The sequence below is a fragment of the Lipotes vexillifer genome, unplaced genomic scaffold (assembly GCF_000442215.2).
Source record: "Lipotes vexillifer unplaced genomic scaffold, Lipotes_vexillifer_v1.1 scaffold629, whole genome shotgun sequence".
Classification (NCBI taxonomy): Eukaryota; Metazoa; Chordata; class Mammalia; order Artiodactyla; family Lipotidae; genus Lipotes; species Lipotes vexillifer.
Window position 1 is genome coordinate 2,786,946 of NW_006774188.1, and position 17,943 is coordinate 2,804,888.

At 40.3% G+C, this 17,943-nt stretch overlaps 1 protein-coding gene across 2 annotated transcripts in view; it reads right to left on the minus strand.

Annotated features, from left to right (window-relative positions):
- CHURC1 (churchill domain containing 1) overlaps window positions 1–300 on the minus strand; it is a 21,420-nt gene extending 21,120 nt beyond the window's left edge. For both annotated transcript variants that reach the window (XM_007449029.1, XM_007449030.1), the window contains exon 1: window positions 181–300. In XM_007449029.1, coding sequence (XP_007449091.1) covers window positions 181–300 — 120 coding nt within the window. The remainder of the gene's footprint in view (window positions 1–180) is intronic.
- Between the last annotated feature and the right edge of the window lie 17,643 nt (window positions 301–17,943).

Genomic DNA, 17,943 nt, shown 5'->3' on the forward strand with positions numbered 1-17,943 from the left:
CGGCTGCAGGCCATCCCCGCTGTCAGGTGCCTACATACAGCTGCCGCGTCACTGGATGGGGCGGAGCGGCTGAGTCTGCCCCGCGCCCGGCCTCCCATGAAGGCCGGCCGGGGATATGAGAAGCCTCAGGGGCGGCCATGGGCCAAAGGAGAGGGAAGTTCTCGGCGCCCACTCGCTCACCCGGTTGGGATATTCTTTCTCCACACAGTCCCCACACATCGCGACGCAGTTAACGGGGAAGTTCCTCCGCTGCTTCCGGAAAGAGGAAACCTCGCGCGAGCTCAGAGAAAGTCGCCGCATGCGCCCAGAGTACTCACCCTGGAGTGTTGGGTCTTGGGAGCTAATTCCAAGTCTCCGCCCCTTAGCAACTATTGTTAGGGCAGGGTCTGGTCTCCCGGACAACAACCGAAGGCAAAGGGTAGGACTTTAGAAACCTTCAGAGAGAGAGAGGAAGGGACCGTGGACCACATGGCAGGAAGGGGAAAGGGATCTTGGACCGAGCAAAGTTCCAATAGGCTCTAGGCTGACAGAAAGCCAAATCACAATACACAAGAAAGGGAATTGTTTTTTGCTGCTTCAGCTTACTCCATATATAAAGCTGAAATTACAATTTGGGTACCTTTCCGTGCCATTTCTTAGGGCAGTGGGAGTGATAGTTCAGATCTTGGCAGGGGAATAAGCAATAAATGAAGTGTTTGGGAAGGGGCACTTATAGTTCTGCAGAGGATCTCCTGAAAGCACAAAATGTTAATAATAAATGACTATTGCAGAGTCCTCTGGAGGACAAAGCAATGGGAAATGTGTTTCTATCTCTCTATGTGTCTTCCTTTTCAGATGAGGAAACCAAGGAAACAGTGGTTAAAGGTCTTGTCTAGGGTAACAAAATTACTCAGTAGTCAGCCAGGACTAGACTCGGTTCCTACCCTGGGCTCAGCACCTTTTTAATACAGTAGCCAGTAGCCACGTGTGGCTATGAAGCACTTTTTTTTTTTTTTGCGGTACGCAGGCCTCTCACTGCTGTGGCCTCTCCCATTGTGGAGCACAGGCTCCAGACGCGCAAGCTCAGCGGCCATGGCTCACGGGCCCAGCTGCTCCGCAGCATGTGAAATCTTCCCAGACCGGGGCACGAACCCGTGTCCTCTGCATCGGCAGGTGGACTCTCAACCACTGCGCCACCAGGGAAGCCCTATGAAGCACTTTTAATGTGGCAGATTGAACTGAGATGCATTGTAAGTACATCCTACACACTAGATTTGGAAGACTTAGTATAAACAAGGTAAACTATTTCATTAGTAATTTTTATATTGATACATGTTGAAATAATTGTGCTAAAATATATTATTAAAATTAATTTCACCTGTTTCCTTTCTTTAATCTGGCTACCAGAAAATTGAAAATTACACAAATTATATTTCTACTGGATGGGGCTGGTCTATGCAGTTCTCTCTCTCTTTTTTTTTTTTTTGCGGTGCGCGGGCCCCTTACTGTTGTGGCCTCTCCCATTGCGGAGCACAGGCTCCGGACGCGCAGGCTCAGCGGCCATGGCTCACGGGCCCAGCTGCTCCGCGGCATGTGGGATCTTCCCAGACCGGGGCACGAACCCGTGTCCCCTGCATCGTCAGGCGGCCCCTCAACCACTGCACCACCAGGGAAGCCCAATGGAGTTCTCTCTTGATCCACTTTTAAATGTGTCATAATTATTCCAGCAACTTTATTTAATTTTAATTAATTTATTTTTGGCTGTGTTGGTTTTTCTCTAGCTGCGGCGAGCGGGGCCTACTCTTCGTTGCAGTGTGTGGGCTTCTTATTGCAGTGGCTTCTCTTGTTGCGGAGCACGGGCTCTAGGTGCACGGGCTTCAGTAGTTGTGGTGTGCAGCCTCAGTAGTTGTTGCTCACGGGCTCTAGAGTGCAGGCTCAGTAGTTGTGGCGCACGGGCTTTCTCTGCATGTGGGATCCTCCCGGACCAGGGATTGAACCTGTGTCCCCTGCATTGGCAGACGGACTCCCAACCACTGCGCCACCAAGGAAGTCCTGTGTCATCTGTTTTTAAAGCCTAATGCAGACTTAATTTTACTAACCACTGTATCTGTTTTATTCAGTTCTATAGACATTTGTTGAGTGCCTTCACTGCAAGGAACAGTGGCAACAACAGAAAGATGAGAAAGACTTTGTCCTTTCCTACTCTCCAGATCTTCACAATAGAGTCTGAGAGATAAAATGAGCACAAACACCTATAATTACTGGCAGATTGTGTTATAAGAGCACAAAATGGAAAGACTATTTCCAGGTGAGGGATTGGGAAAGAGGAATTTAGGGCTTGAAGAATATGTAGGATTTCAAAAAGCAGAGAGTTTTAGTATACGAATTCCAGGTGGACAAATGCAAGGAGTTTGGATTTTACTCTGCATGTAACAGGGAGCCACTGAGAGTTTGAGCAGGAGAGTAATAACAGAACTGTGGTTTAGGAAGATTATTTTAGCAGCATTTTATTGGGGTTGATTGGAACTGGAAGAAATTGGACATGGAAAGGCAGACCCTAACAGGAACCACAAGGGGGAGATGTATAGCTTTCTGCCTCATCACTAATAAAAAACATGTATAATTTTAAAAATTAAACAAATAGAAAATTATGCTGCAGTCAAATATCTCAAAGAGTAGGTTTTTGGCATGAACTGATTTAATTTTCTGAGGCATGAAAGGCAATCTACATATTTACCAGCATCGTTTTTACCTTCCCAGAGTGATATAGTATCTTGTTACCTAAATGAGCAAGTGACTAAAAAGGTCATCTTATTCATAGGCACAAAAATTCAAGAGCTAAAGGCTATCCACCCAGTGAAGTTCTCTGGGTAAGTGTCATTCCCAGAAGAGAATGGTATGTGTCATTCCTTCCATTGTCTCGAGGAAAGTGTGAAGTAGGAGTGGTCTTTACCTGGCCTCACTTGCCTGGGGTGAATGAATTAGCAGCAATCCTGGGTTGACCCTGTGAGCCCACGTAAGCTTGGCTGAAAGCAGGTACAACAGAGCTTCTGAAAGTTCAGGGCTGGCCTTTTTTTTTTTTTTCAGTTCAGTAGCCAAGTGGTACTTTCTTCCCTTTATGGTTCTCATAGCTATTCAGGTTATAAACTCCGGCTTTTAAATACATGGCATTAAAAAAACAAGGGAATAGGATGAAGTGAGAGAGTAGCATTGACATATATACACTACCAAATGTAAGATATATAGCTAGTGGGAAGCAGCTGCATTGCACAGGGAGATCAGCTCAGTGCTGTGTGACCACCTAGAGGGGTGGGATAGGGAGGGTTAGAGGGAGATGCAAGAGGGAGGGGATATGGGGATATATGTATAAATATAGTTGATTCACTTTGTTATACAGTAGAAATTAACACACCATTGTAAAGCAATTATACTCCAATAAAGATGTTAAAAAAAAAAGCAATGGAATAGCTACTGTTTCATTTTATTCTGTTTTCTTCAGCTCTCCTCACTTTTTTTTTCACATACAAATGATCATTTCCATGTGCAATTTTAATGATTTATGTCAAAATCTCTGATGTAGTAGCCTTTGGGGAAATATTGTCCCTCAAATCTTACAATGGATTGGGATGGATTTAATAATCAAAATGTAAGAGGGTTTTAGATATGCTTTTATCTTATTCTATTTCTAATGTGTGCCCCAAGGATATAGTAAGACTCAGAGCAGACTTTTGTTCTCTCCTACCTATGTCGACTCTGAGAGGTGAAGGAGTTTGGAATTTTCGGAGAAGCTGAGGGAGTGAGGAAAGGGAAGTCAAGAGGCTTCTGTTTTGTCCTGGAGAATGGCCAGCAGAGGGAGGGTTTGCTTCAAGGAAATTCAGGCACAAAATCCACAGGAGTCAAGAAGCTTGGGTAGTTTTGACTTGGAATGGAGAAGGGGTACATAGACGCTGCATGGTATACTTGGGAAATAACATGATGATATAAAGTTAAAATTTTAGGGACTTCCTTGGTGGTCCAGTGGTTAAGACTTTGCCTCCCAATGCAGGGGGTGCAGGTTAGATCCCTGGTTGGGGAGCTAAGATCCCACATGCCTCGCTGCCAAAAAACCAAAACATAAAACAGAAGCAATACTGTAACAAATTCAGTAAAGACTTAAAAAAAAAAGTTCACATTAAAAAAAAAAAAAAAAATCTTAAAAAAATAATTAATTAAATAAAGTTAAAATGTTAGATTCCAGTCCTAATTGTATCTTAATAAAAGTAGGACCATAAGCAAGTCTACTTATTGGCTGGGCTTCAATGTTCTCATCTGTAAAATAATGAAAATAATGAATATAACTACCTTACAGGGTTACTTTATAAAATGATACACAAATGTTTTAGATATATGAGTATATACATATGACTCAAGGGTGCCAAGAAAAAGAACTCTGGCCATAAGCACGAGGTTGTAGAAAAGAGGATATTAAATTAGGAAGAGGGGATTGGTAATGACTAATAACCTGCCCAATGTGTGAATCTGTGTCTAGCTGAATTGGGTAATATGAGACTGTGTACTTTGACTAATTTGTACAAGGTGGTTTGTGTGCACTTGAAAAGACTGAGGCAACATATTGGAGAGGACACCGTGGGGGAAGAATTGCGCTAGGGAGGGAAACCACAGAAGATGGGGAGAGAGCAAAAAGCCTCCTCCAGGTAGTTAGAAAGAGCTAGATAGGCTCCTCCAGTCTTAGAAAGTCACTTAAAGGCACAAAGAGGCAGGAGCCTTCTCTGTAAGTGCTACTTTGGGTTCATACCTAATCAACAATTCCCAACCCTATTGCTGGTTCCTTGTATTTTTTTCTCTTGACAAAATCATCTTTGAGAATTAATGAGAAAGTATATACCAAAGTCTGAGAGAACTGAGGCATATATTTTTAAAAAATTTATTTGTGGCTGCGCTGGGTCTTCATTGCTGCGCGCAGGCTTTTTCTAGTTGCGGGGAGTGGAGGCTACTCTTCACTGCGGTGCGCGTGCTTCCCATTGTGGTGGGTTTTCTTGTTGCAGAGCACTGGCTCTAGGCACGTGGGCTCAGTAGTTGTGGCACACGGGCTTAGTTGCTCTGCGGCATGAGGGATCTTCCCAGACCAAGGCTCGAACCCGTGTCCCCTGAATTGGCAGGCAGATTCTTCACCACTGCACCACGAGGCAAGTCCTGTGAGGCATATTATTAAACAACTATGTAAGACAGTGCCAAGAATGTAACAGAATCCATCTCATGTCACTTTAAAAGCTCTGAGATTCCCTATTGCCTTCAGGATAAAGACCAAGTTCCTTACTACAACATTCAAAACCTTTTACAATTTGGTCCCAGTCCTCTTCTCTCACTTTGTGTCCTGCTACTTCCCACATCTCCTTTTGCTGTCCATTCTTTGTCGTCACACATTTCCTATTTGTAGCCTCCTCCAACTTTTTTTTTTTTTTTTTTTCCGCACTTGTGGGATCCTGACCAGGGATCTAACCCGGGCCCCCACCATTGGAAGCTCAGAGTCCTAACCACTGGACCACCAAGGAATTCCCTCCCCAAACTTCTCATGGCCCTACTGTACCAAATTCTTCCAAGTCTCCTTTCGAGCTTTTTTGTGTGCTGCCCCCTCTGCCCAGAATGGCCCTTTCTCTGCCTGTTGAAGTTATATTTAGTCTCTCAGACATGGTTCAAACATCACCTCTTCCAAGACTGGCTATTACTTTCCTATAATCACACTTAATTCATTCTTCTATTATAGAAAGCACAGTCACCACTTGACTCTGAGCTTCTTGAGAATGATGCCTGTTTCCCAGCTCCTAGCATTATGCCTGACAGATAGTGGGTACTCAGTAATGTTTTTTGATTGGTTGCAAAAGCTGAACACACAGTTTCACCCATCCTACCACCTTACTCCCAATTTCATGGCCCAAAGCAGCCACCATTTCACCTGTCTCATTTAGACTTCACTGTGTTCACTCCAGGTCATTTGCTTTCAAAGATTTTAAAAACAAATATTTTTTTAGGAGAAGGAGTTTTGGTTCAAAAAAAAATTAAATCCAATATCCTCTTCTTCAATTACTCACCAAGAATTTATTGCTAAGTCATATATACATGCTGTGCCCACCAAAAGGAAGATTCTGCCTAAGGAACAGATGCCTCAACAAAGAGAACAAACTGCCCTAATATCTTTCAATTTAACACCTCATTGCTCTCTAGGAAATGATCTGTAAATTTAGAGTTCAGTTTGTCACCTCATTCCTAGAGGTTTAACAATGTCTTTTCTGACTTCAATTGATTCTATACACTTCTTTTTCTTTTACAGGTAATTTGATCCATAATGGTTTGTTGATTTGGGTTGGAGGGAGTAGGTGACTCTCCTACCAGTGTGGTTTCTTTGTCCTTTCTCACCAATTCAGTTAATACTTGAGATGCTTACATCAAAGAATCTTCCATCACAAAATTTTACATGGTGCTCAAAATGTAAATACACCTGGAAGAAGTAATATTATAACATTAAAGCTCAGGGATTCAATTTGATTCAATTCATGTAATGTTTGGCGTGCCCGTTCCCTACCTGCCTTCAAGCAGCTTACAATCTGGGGGGAAAGAAATCCCAATTATAACAACACAGTGTAATAATTGCTCTTAGGGATGCTATTGGGGCCCAGAGAAAGGGCAATCATTTCAACATGGGAGAGGTTGGAGAGAGAAGGGACACAGTGTCAGCAAAGATTTTCCAGAAGAGTTGATATTTCATCAGACTTAAGCATTGGTGGACATTAGTGGCTGTTGGGCAGGGTGTTCTCTAGACAGGGGAACAACGTGTGCAAAGATACAGAGGAATGGGAAAGCAAGTTTGGAAGGCTGGTGTATAAAGTAGGTAGCATTCAAGTGAAGGATAAAGTTTTAACCCTTAAGTCAGGGGCAGCTGACTTTATAATTATGCATAACACAGCCCTGGTGGAAGTTAACATGTAATAAAATTTTTTTTTTCTTATTTCTTGGCCGTGTTCTGCGGCATGCGGGATCTTAGTTCCCTGACCACGGATCAAACCCTCGTCCCCTGCAGTGGAAGTGTGGAGTCTTAACCACTGGCCCGCCAGGGAAGTCCCTGTATTGAATTTTTAAATTGCTTACCATTTTTCCTAATATATATCAGCATCACATTTTCCACCAAAGTGGTTGTGTGAAGACATACAGATGTGGATTCACATCCTAGCTCTGGCGCTTATTAGCTGTGTCACATTGAGCAAGGTACTTAACTTCTCTGTGCCTTTTTCCTCATTTGCAAATTGGGAATACATCTACCTCATCTAGTTGCTGAGTGAATTAAAGGAGATAATCTACTTAGCACGGGGTCTGATATATGTACTAAGTATTCAATATATGTTAGCTATATCAATGAAAATGAGTCCAGAGAACCTAATAAAGATATAAGAGCAAGTGGGTAGTAATCAAGGTATCGTAATTAACTGAAGCCCCAGAGAACCCCAGAGGTAGAAGGACTCTCAAGAAGTTATCTAATATAGAACTCTGCATCTAAGAAGATCAATGCTTAAATCAACAGTATTGGGCCCTGCCTGGTATCAAAGGCCCTAAATATATCTGAGGAAAGATGGGGTGGGAGAATAGAATAAATAAAATCTCGAGCAGAAAGAGGGGAATGAGAGAGAAAGGGAAAAGGAAGCCAAATGATTGGACGAAGGGGATGGGAAATACATTTCAGTAGCACATCTGCCATTAGCTGCCTATTTCTGGCTTAAATTTTCCAAAACAGATGGTGACTCTATTTGAGATAATGAAATGAAAGGTTTGGGAACTCTAAGAGGTAATATATTCAATACTCCCAGAGAGGTCTAGGTATAAAAATATCCTAAGTAGAAGGAAGAACGGCATCTCTGGGAATATTTGGGAGTCATCTTTTCCAAAGAGCTCTTCCTCAAACTCTGGAGAACATTTAGAGACTCCCTAGATAGATTACTATGTTTATTAAGACCGCTGATGTCAGGAGGGGCTGAGAGATTGCTACCTGATAGAAGGGGAAATACTAGGACAAAGGTGTATAGGTGAAATCTCTCTTGAGAACCAAATTTTAGAAAAGTAATCCAGGGCAAACTTCCTTGCATTATTCCGTGTAAAAACAGATAAATGCTGCCTGACGCTGGTCACCTACTTGGCAGGAGGCATTTTAGTAAGCCCCAAACCATCAGTAGTTTGAATGAAATGGTTTTCCTTCCAGGAACTTTTCAATATGCCCCCATACCCCCATGTGATTTTTTTTTTTTTTGCGGTACGCGGGCCTCTCACTGTTGCCTCTCCCGTTGCGGAGCACAGGCTCCGGACGCGCAGGCCCAGCGGCCATGGCTCACGGGCCCAGCCGCTCCACGGCATGTGGGGTCCTCCCGGACCGGGGCACGAACCCGCGTCCCCTGCATCGGCAGGCGGACTCTCAACCACTGCGCCACCAGGGAAGACCTCCCCCATGTGATTTGGACTTGATGCTCTTCAGTAACATGACTCTCCGTTACATATTTACTCCTGAGAGATGATTCTGTCCTAATTATTGCTTTCCCACATGTCTTTCATTTTTCAGTTTGTGTTTTAGTTTATTTTTGGAGCCTAAGCTATCATGACTGCCTGCTGCCTTTTTCTGTTCTTAGGCCTTCTTCCTTTTCCTTCTTTGGTTATTGGTAGTTTAGCAGGGATGATGCTAAATGGGAGGCAGATGTTAATTAAGCAAAGCAAGTCAAGCAAATCAAAACTTCCAAATATTTGGTTTCAGGTTAGTTAGTCACAGCAGCATCTTCTTAGATGTGGTTTTACCTTGATGTGAGTTATATAAAGCCTCTGGTTGGAGCTGTCAGCTTTCTTCTGTGTGGCGTCATGTCAGAGCAATGGAAAGAGGATACTGTCAAGATAGAGGGCAAGGACATTCCTAAGTAACAGGCAACAAGGCAGAATTGTATGACAGAGGCCACGACCTAACCCTCACCAAAATCTTGAGGAAATTTTTTGATGTAAATATCTCTTTCTAGGGTCACAGATAATTTTGTCTTCCTGCCAGAATCATAATTGGATGAATTTATAGCTTTTGTCAGTTCACTCCTAGCCCAAGTTTCACTGCTAAATAACAGTGAAGACATCATCATGATGAACAAACAATTTTTAGAGTATATTATATGTGAGACACTGGCCAGGCACCAGGTGAACACAGAGGGAGAATACATGATTTTTACTCAGAGGATTTACTGTCTTGAGGAGATAAAGCATGTACACTTAAATACATACATTCACTTTAACGAACAAAGAAACAAAACCTTCCAGACAACACATACTGAGTGCCGGATGAGTAATATATAAGTAGCTGATCATATGCCTCAGTTTGTCCCAGTTTATCCCTGTTGTTCCAGAGTAATTGTGTCCCCTGTAACTCTCAAACATCACAGTTTAGATGGTAAATTAAACTGTGTATAGACCAGTGGTCTAAGAACTAAGGGGAGGGAGTCATTATCTATGGCTAAGGAACTTGGTAGGGAGTTCATGGAACTGGCAGAACCTGAGCTGGGCCTTGAAGGAAGAGTTAGGGCAGAGGCAAGAAGAGAGCGTTCTACAGGAGAATATCAAGAACAAAGGTACCACCAGGGATGTGGGAATAAAGACAGCCATGGCGCAGATTCCAGGGATACCATTCACATTATGTTTCTGTGAATGGTGCCCTCTAGGTTGTGCAAGTGTTGGCTCTAAGGATATGTCTTATTTGGGGAGCAATTGAAAGACTGCTGTAGTTGGAGAAGGGAATTTGTGTAGAGGATTCGTGTGAGGTAAGAATAGAAGCAAACAAAACACAGAGTGTGGAGAATATTAAATGCTAGATCAAGAAATTTGTTTTATCCTGTGGTGGGTTGGAATTTAACTGAAGAGTTTTGAGCAGGAAATAATACCTACAACAAAATGGTTTTGGAAGATTAATATTCCCAAGTAACGTGTTCAGTGTACTGAAAGGAGAAGAAAGAAGGGGAAGAACTTGTTTCAGAAGTGTTGGAAACACCCAAGAGAGACGTGATAAGAGTATATAGTGGTGGCAGTAGAAAGGAATATGAGGAGACGGATTTGAGAGAGTTTGCAAAGACAGGATTGATAGTGTGTTGGTAACTGGGTAATGATGCAAGGAGAGGGAACAATCAAGAGTGACTCAAGATTTAGAACCCGAGTACTGAGAAAATGATAGGATCATTGATGAATGTGGCAGAGTTGAGAGAGGTTAGCTTTTTGGGGGGATAGAGGAGCTCTCCTCCAGACATGATGAGTTTGAGATATCCATCTGGAAATGTCCAACAGGAAGTATTAAATTGGAGCTGAGATAGATAGTGATGGCTAGAGATATGGATTGAGGAACCCTGTGGAGTGTTGAATAATTGAATGAAAAAGTTTTCTCCTTCAAGATCAGAGATAGCAGACAGCCCAAATTATCACTTGGGTTGCAATTATACTTTGTAGAGTAGGAAGGAATACAACTTGTCAAGATTGCAGAATAGAGATCCCAGAGGTGGAAGGAAACAGAACAGTGTGTAGTCAAGAGGACCAAAGGAAAAGAAAGTTCCAAGCTTGAGAGGTTGATTTACAGAACCAAATGTTGGTCAAGGAGGAGGTCAAGGAGGACTAAGACAGAAAATTCATAGTTTTTGGTGGGGAGGATGACATGGTTCTTTGGAGTTTATGATTTGATTGTAATTGTGGAAATGGGCTCCCTGTTACAAGGATTAAGGCATGAGAGATGATGATTCAAGGGACATAATAAATGAAGGCTGATCTTGTGAGAAATTTGTCAGTCAAGGGAGGAAATAAATATGACGATAATTCAAGGATAAGCCCCGATTAAGGAAGGAGTTTTTAAAAGAATACGATAAGGAATTTATGAATTCCAAGCAAGAAGCTTACTAGAGCAAGGGAGGAAGAAAATATAGATAGGAAGAGAACTGGTAAGAATTCAACAGTTAGTCATCAACAGGTGATGAAAATGGACCTAATCTCTTCCACATAGACGGGGCCCCTTTCTGTTCAGGCAGAAACTATATGTATCTGTAGCTGGGGCAGACATTTAAGTTAGGAGAGGATAGCTCTAAAACACCAAGGAGATTTTGTTTTGTTTTGTTTTGTTTTTTGGGAGGTTCTCTAAATCCCCCAATCAACCCCCAGTTAAAAACCTTTAGTGGACTACAAATTTCACAGCCTGACATCCGTCCTGCTTTCTACTTCCTTGGCCACCATCCTAGTTCAGGTCCACAATACTTCTCACCTTGACTGCTATAATAACCTGTCTCTGTCTCTCCACTCCAACTTTCCTAAGCACCGCTGCCAGATTAATTTCCTAAAGCACAGTTCTGATCCTATCTGTGCCTTGCTTAAAAGCTTTCAACAAATTCCCATTGTCAACTGAATTAGGTATAGGCTCCTCACCCTGGCTTTTAAAGCCAGCCACAGTATGGCATTGGCTTACCTTTTCTGTCTTAATATTCACAATTTCCTTATATTCGAATTGATTTACAGCCATGAAAAAGAGGGACTCACTTTGTCTTTCTATCTGGAGTAGCCAAGTAAATTTCTCTGTGAAAACAACAGGGGCTTCCCACAGAGAGGAAGGTACAAGAAGGTGTGGGGCCATTTTCCATGTCCTGTTCAATGTGATCTTGCTATCTGAACCCTTCCCCAAAATATTGTGTTTGTAATTTGTATAGGGCATTTACCAGAGTCTGCATTACCTTAGAGTCATTTGTGTGCTTTTCCTATCTCCACCCTACGAGAGTGAATGCAGTCTGAGGACAAAAGTCATATGTCCTCATCTTTGATCCTCTCCAGGGTCTAGTACTATGCCTTGCACTTGGGGCATTCAATACATTAAAAAAAAAAATTCCCTGACTGTACTGAAAAGAGGTCATGGACCCTTAAATAACTCTGCCTTTGCCCACCACCTCTCAGCATGTCCTTACCTGACACCATGAAGATGCAAATGTTTTTATTTTTCATGTAGCAACTGCATGTCCTTTACATGGCTATCATGACATTATATGTTGAATTATAAATAAATTATAAAGATTATAATTATTAATTATAAACACAAGAACTTTCTATTGTTTAACCTAGTGTGTATGTCATGTTCAACTTAAGGATTTATGTACATAGCTCTTGATAAATGTTTTAAAATAATAATTTTAATGATAAATCCATTTGCAGAGGGTTGTTTTATAAATCATGTTCTTGTTTAAAATTGAGGTATAATTGACATATAACATTCTATCAGTTTCAGGTGTATAACAATGTTTCGATATTTGCATATCACATAAACATAAATACAAATATCATATATATGTATATATATTTGTATAACAATATTTGTATATATTGTGAAATGATCACCACAATAAGTCTAGTTAAAATCTGTCACCATAAATAGTTACCAAATTATTTATTTATTTATTAATTTATTTAACATCTTTACTGGAGTATAATTGCTTTACAATGGTGTGTTAGTTTCTGCTTTATAACAAAGTGAATCAGCTATACATATACACATATCCCCATATCTCCTTCCTCTTGCATCTCCCTCCCATCCTCCCTATCCCACCCCTCTAGGTGTTCACAATGCACCGAGCTTATCTCCCTGTACTATGCGGCTTCTTCCCACTAGCTATCTATTTTACATTTGGTAGTGTATATATGTCCTTGCCACTCACTCACTTTGTCCCAGCTTACCCTTCCTCCTCCCCATGTCCTCAGGTCCATTCTCTACGTCTGCGTCTTTACTCCTGTCCTGCCCTTAGGTTCTTCAGAACCTTTTTTTTTTTTTTTTTAGATTCCATATATGTGTGTTAGCATATGGTATTTGTTTTTCTCTTTCTGACTTACTTCACTCTGTATGACAGACTCTAGGTCCATCCACCTCACTACAAATGACTCAATTTTGTTTCTTTTTATGGCTGAGTAATATTCCATTGTACATATGTGCCACATCTTCTTTATCCATTCATCCGATGATGGACACTTAGGTTGCTTCCAGGTCCTGGCTGTTATAAATAGAGCTGCAATGAACATTGTGGTACATGACTCTTTTTGAATTATGGTTTTCTCAGGGTATATGCCCAGTAGTGGGATTGCTGGGTCGTATGGTAGTTCTATTTGTAGTTTTTTAAGGAACCTCCATACTGTTCTCCATAGTGGCTGTATCAATTTACATTCCCACCAACAGTGCAAGAATGTTACCTTTTCTCCACACCCTCTCCAGCATTTATTGTTTGTAGATTTTTTGACATGGCCATTCTGACTAGTGTGAGGTGATATCTCAGTGTAGTTTTGATTTGCATTTCTTTAATGATTAATGATGTTGAGCATTCTTTCATGTGTTTGTTGCCAATCTGTATATCTTCTTTGGAGAAATGTCTATTTAGGTCTTCTGCCCATTTTTGGATTGGGTTGTTTGTTTTTTTGATACTGAGCTGCATGAGCTGCTTGTAAATTTTGGAGATTAATCCTTGGTCAGTTGCTTCATTTGCAAATATTTTCTCCCATTCTGAGGGTTGTCTTTCTGTCTTGATTATGGTTCCCTTTGCTGTGCAAAAGCTTTGAAGTTTCATTAGGTCCCATTTGTTTATTTTTGCTTTTATTTCCATTTCTCTAGGAGGTGAGTCAAAAAGGATCTTGTTGTGATTTATGTCATAGTGTTCTGCCTATGTTTTCCTCTAAGAGTTTGATAGTGTCTGGCCTTACTTAGGTCTTTCAATGGTTTTGAGTTTATTTTTGTGTATGGTGTTAGGGAGTGTTCTAATTTCATTCTTTTAAATGTAGCTGTCCAGTTTTCCCAGCACCACTTATTGAAGAGGCTGTCTTTTCTCCATTGTATATTCTTGCCTCTTTTATCAAAAATAAGGTGACCATAGGTGTGTGGGTTTATCTCTGGGCTTTCTATTCTGTTCCATTGATCTATCTTTCTGGTTTTGTGCCAGTACCATACTGTCTTGATTACTGTAGCTTTGTAGTATAGTCTGAAGTCAGGGAGCCTGATTCCTCCAGCTCCATTTTTTCTTTCTCAAGATTGCTTTGGCTATTTGGGGTCTCTTGTGTTTCCATACAAATTGTGAAATATTTTGTTTTAGTTCTGTGAAAAATGCCAGTGATAGTTTGATAGGGATTGCATTGAATCTGTAGATTGCTTTGAGTAGTAGAGTCATTTTCACAATGTTGATTCTTCCAATCCAAGAACATGGTATATTTCTCCATCAGTTTGTATCATCTTTAATTACTTTCATCAGTGTCTTACAGTTTTCTGCATACAGGTCTTTTGTCTCCTTAGGTAGGTTTATTCCTAGGTATTTTATTCTTTTGTTACAATGGTAGATGGGAATGTTTCCTTAATTTCTCTTTCAGATTTTTCATCATTAGTATATAGGAATGCAAGAGATTTCTGTGCATTAATTTTGTATCCTGCTACTTTACCAAATTCATTGATTAGCTCTAGTAGTTTTCTGGTAGCATCTTTAGGATTCTCTATGTATAGTATCATGTCATCTGCAAACAGTGACAGCTTTACTTCTTCTTTTCCGATTTGGATTCCTTTTATTTCCTTTTCTTCTCTGATTGCTGTGGCTAAAACTTCCAAAACTATGTTGAATAAGAGTGGTGAGAGTGGGCAACCTTGTCTTGTTCCTGATCTTAGAGGAAATGCTTTCAGTTTTTCACCATTGAGAAGGATGTTTGCTGTGGGTTTGTCATATATGGCCTTTATTATGTTGAGGTAAGTTCCCTCTATGCTTACCTTCTGGAGGGTTTTTATCATAAATGGGTGTTGAATTTTGTCAAAAGCTTTTTCTGCATCTATTGAGACAATCATACGGTTTTTCTCCTTCAGTTTGTTAATATGGTGTATTACAATGTTTGATTTGCGTATATTGAAGAATCCTTGCATTCCTGGGATAAGCCTCACTTGATCGTGGTGTATGATCCTTTTAATGTGCTGCTGGATTCTGTTTGCTAGTATTTTGTTGAGGATTTTTGCATCTATGTTCATCAGTGATATTGGTCTGTAGTTTTCTTTCTTTGTGACATCTTTTTTTTTTTTTGGTATCAAGGTGATGGTGGCCTCGTAGAATGAGTTTGGGAGTGTTCCTCCCTCTGCTATATTTTGGAAGAGTTTGAGAAGAATAGGTGTTAGCTCTTCTCTAAATGTTTGATAGAATTCGCCTGTGAAGCCATCTGGTCCTGGGCTTTTGTTTGTTGGAAGATTTTTAATCACAGTTTCAATTTCAGTGTTTGTGATTGGTCTGTTCATATTTTCTATTTCTTCCTGATTCAGTCTTGGCAGTTTGTGCATTTCTAAGAATTTGTCCATTTCTTCCAGATTGTCCATTTTATTGGCATAGAGTTGCTTGTAGTAATCCCTCATGATTTTTTGTATTTCTGCAGTGTCAGTTGTTACTTCTCCTTTTTCATTTCTGATTCTATTGATTTGAGTCTTTTTGTGGTACGCGGGCCTCTCACTGCTGTGGCCTCTCCCGTTGCAGAGCACAGGCTCCGGACGTGCAGGCTTAGCGGCCATGGCTCACAGGCCCAGCTGCTCTGCAGCATGTGGGATCTTCCCAGGCTGGGGCACGAACCCGTGTCTCCTGCATCGGCAGGCGGACTCTCAACCATTGTGCCACCAGGGAAGGCCCCTGTTGTAAGATTTTTAATCACAGTTTCAATTTCAGTGCTTGTGATTGGTCTGTTTATATTTTCTATTTCTTCCTGGTTCAATCTTGGAAGGTTGTGCTTTTCTAAGAATTTGTCCATTTCTTCCAGGTTGTCCATTTTATTGGCATATAGTTGCTTGTAGGAATCTCTCATGATCCTTTGTATTTCTGCCGTGTCAATTGTTACTTCCCCTTTTACATTTCTTATTCTATTGATTTGAGTCTTCTCCCTTTTTTTCTTGATGAGTCTGGCTAATGGTTTATCAATTTTGCTTATCTTCTCAAAGAACCAGATTTAGTTTTATTGATTTTTGCTATTGTTTCCTTCATTTCTTTTTCATTTATTTCTGATCTGATCTTTATGATTTCTTACCTTCTGCTAACTTTGGGGTTTTTTTTTTTGTTTTTCTTTCTCTAATTGCTTTAGATGTAAGGTTAGGTGGTTTACTTGAGATATTTCTTGTTTCTCGAGGTAGGATTATATTGCTATAAACTTCCCTCTTAGAACTGCTTTTGCTGCATCCTATAGGTTTTGGGTCGTCATGTTTTCATTGTCATTTGTTTCTAGGTATTTTTTGATTTCCTCTTTGACTTCTTCAGTGATCTCTTGGTTATTTAGTAGTGTATTGTTTAGCCTCCATGTGTTTGTATTTTTTACAGATTTTTTCCTGTAATTGATATCTAGTCTCATAGCGTTGTGGTTGGAAAAGACACTTGATATGATTTCAATTTTCTTAAATTTACCAAGGCTTGATTTGTGACCCAAGATATGATCTATCCTGGAGAATGTTCCATGAGCACTTGAGAAGAAAGTGTATTCTGTTGTTTTTGGATGGAATGTCCTATAAATATCAATTAAGTCCATCTTGTTTAATGTATCATTTAAAGCTTGTGTTTCCTTATTTATTTATTTTTGGGTGATCTGTCCATTTGTGAAAGTGGGGTGTTAAAGTCCCCTACTATGATTGTGTTACTGTCGATTTCCCCTTTTATAGCTGTTAGCATTTGCCTTATGTATTGAGGTGCTCCTATGTTCTGTGCATATATATTTATAATTGTTATATCTTCTTCTTGGATTGATTCCTTGATCATTATATAGTGTCCTTCTTTGTCTCTTGTAATAGTCTTTATTTTAAAGTCTATTTTGTCTGATATGAGAATTGCTACTCCAGCTTTCTTTTGATTTCCATTTGCATGAAATATCTTTTTTCATCCCCTCACTTTCAGTCTGTATGTGCTCCTAGGTCTGAAGTGGGTTCTCTTATAGATAGCATACATACGGGTCTTGTTCTTGTATCCACTCAGCCAGTCTATGTCTTTTGGTTGGAGCATTTAATACATTTACGTTTAAGATAGTTATCGATATGTATGTTCCTATTACCATTTTCTTAATTGTTTTGGGTTTGTTTTTGTAGGTCTTTTCCTTCTCTTGTGTTTCCTGCCTAGAGAAGTTCCCTTAGCATTTGTTGTAAGGCTGGTTTAGGGGTGCTGAATCCTCTTAGCTTTTGCTTGTCTGTAAAGCTTTTGATTTCTCCATTGAATCTGAATGAGATCCTTGCTGGGTAGAGTATTCTTGGTTGTAGGTTTTTCTGTTTCATCACTGTAAGTATGTCCTCTCCCTCCCTTCTGGCTTGCAGAGTTTCTGCTGATGGATCAGCTGTTAATGTTATGGGGATTCCCATGTTATTTGTTGCTTTTCCCTTGCTTCTTTTAATATGTTTTCTTTGTATTTAATTTTTGATAGTTTGATTAATGTGTGTCTTGGCATGTTTCTCCTTGAATTTATCCTGTATGGGACTCTCTGCACTTCCTGGACTTGATTATCTATTTCCTTTCTCATATTAGGGAAGTTTTCAACTATAATCTCTTCAAATATTTTCTCAGACCCTTTCCTTTTCTCTTCTTCTGGGACCCCTATAATTCGAATGTTGGTGCGTTTAATGTTGTCCCAGAGGTCTCTGAGGCTGTCCTCAATTCTTTTCATTCTTTTATTATTCTGCTCTGTGGTAGTTATTTCCACTATTTTATCTTCCAAGTCACTTATCCGTTCTTCTGCCTCAGTTATTCTGCTATTGATTCCTTCTAGAGAATTTTAAATTACATTTATTGTGTTGCTCATCATTGTTTGTTTGCTCTTTAGTTCTTCTAGGTCCTTGTTAAACGTTTGTTGTATTTTCTCCATCTGTTTCCAAGATTTTGAATCATCTTTACTATCATTACTCTGAATTCTTTTTCAGGT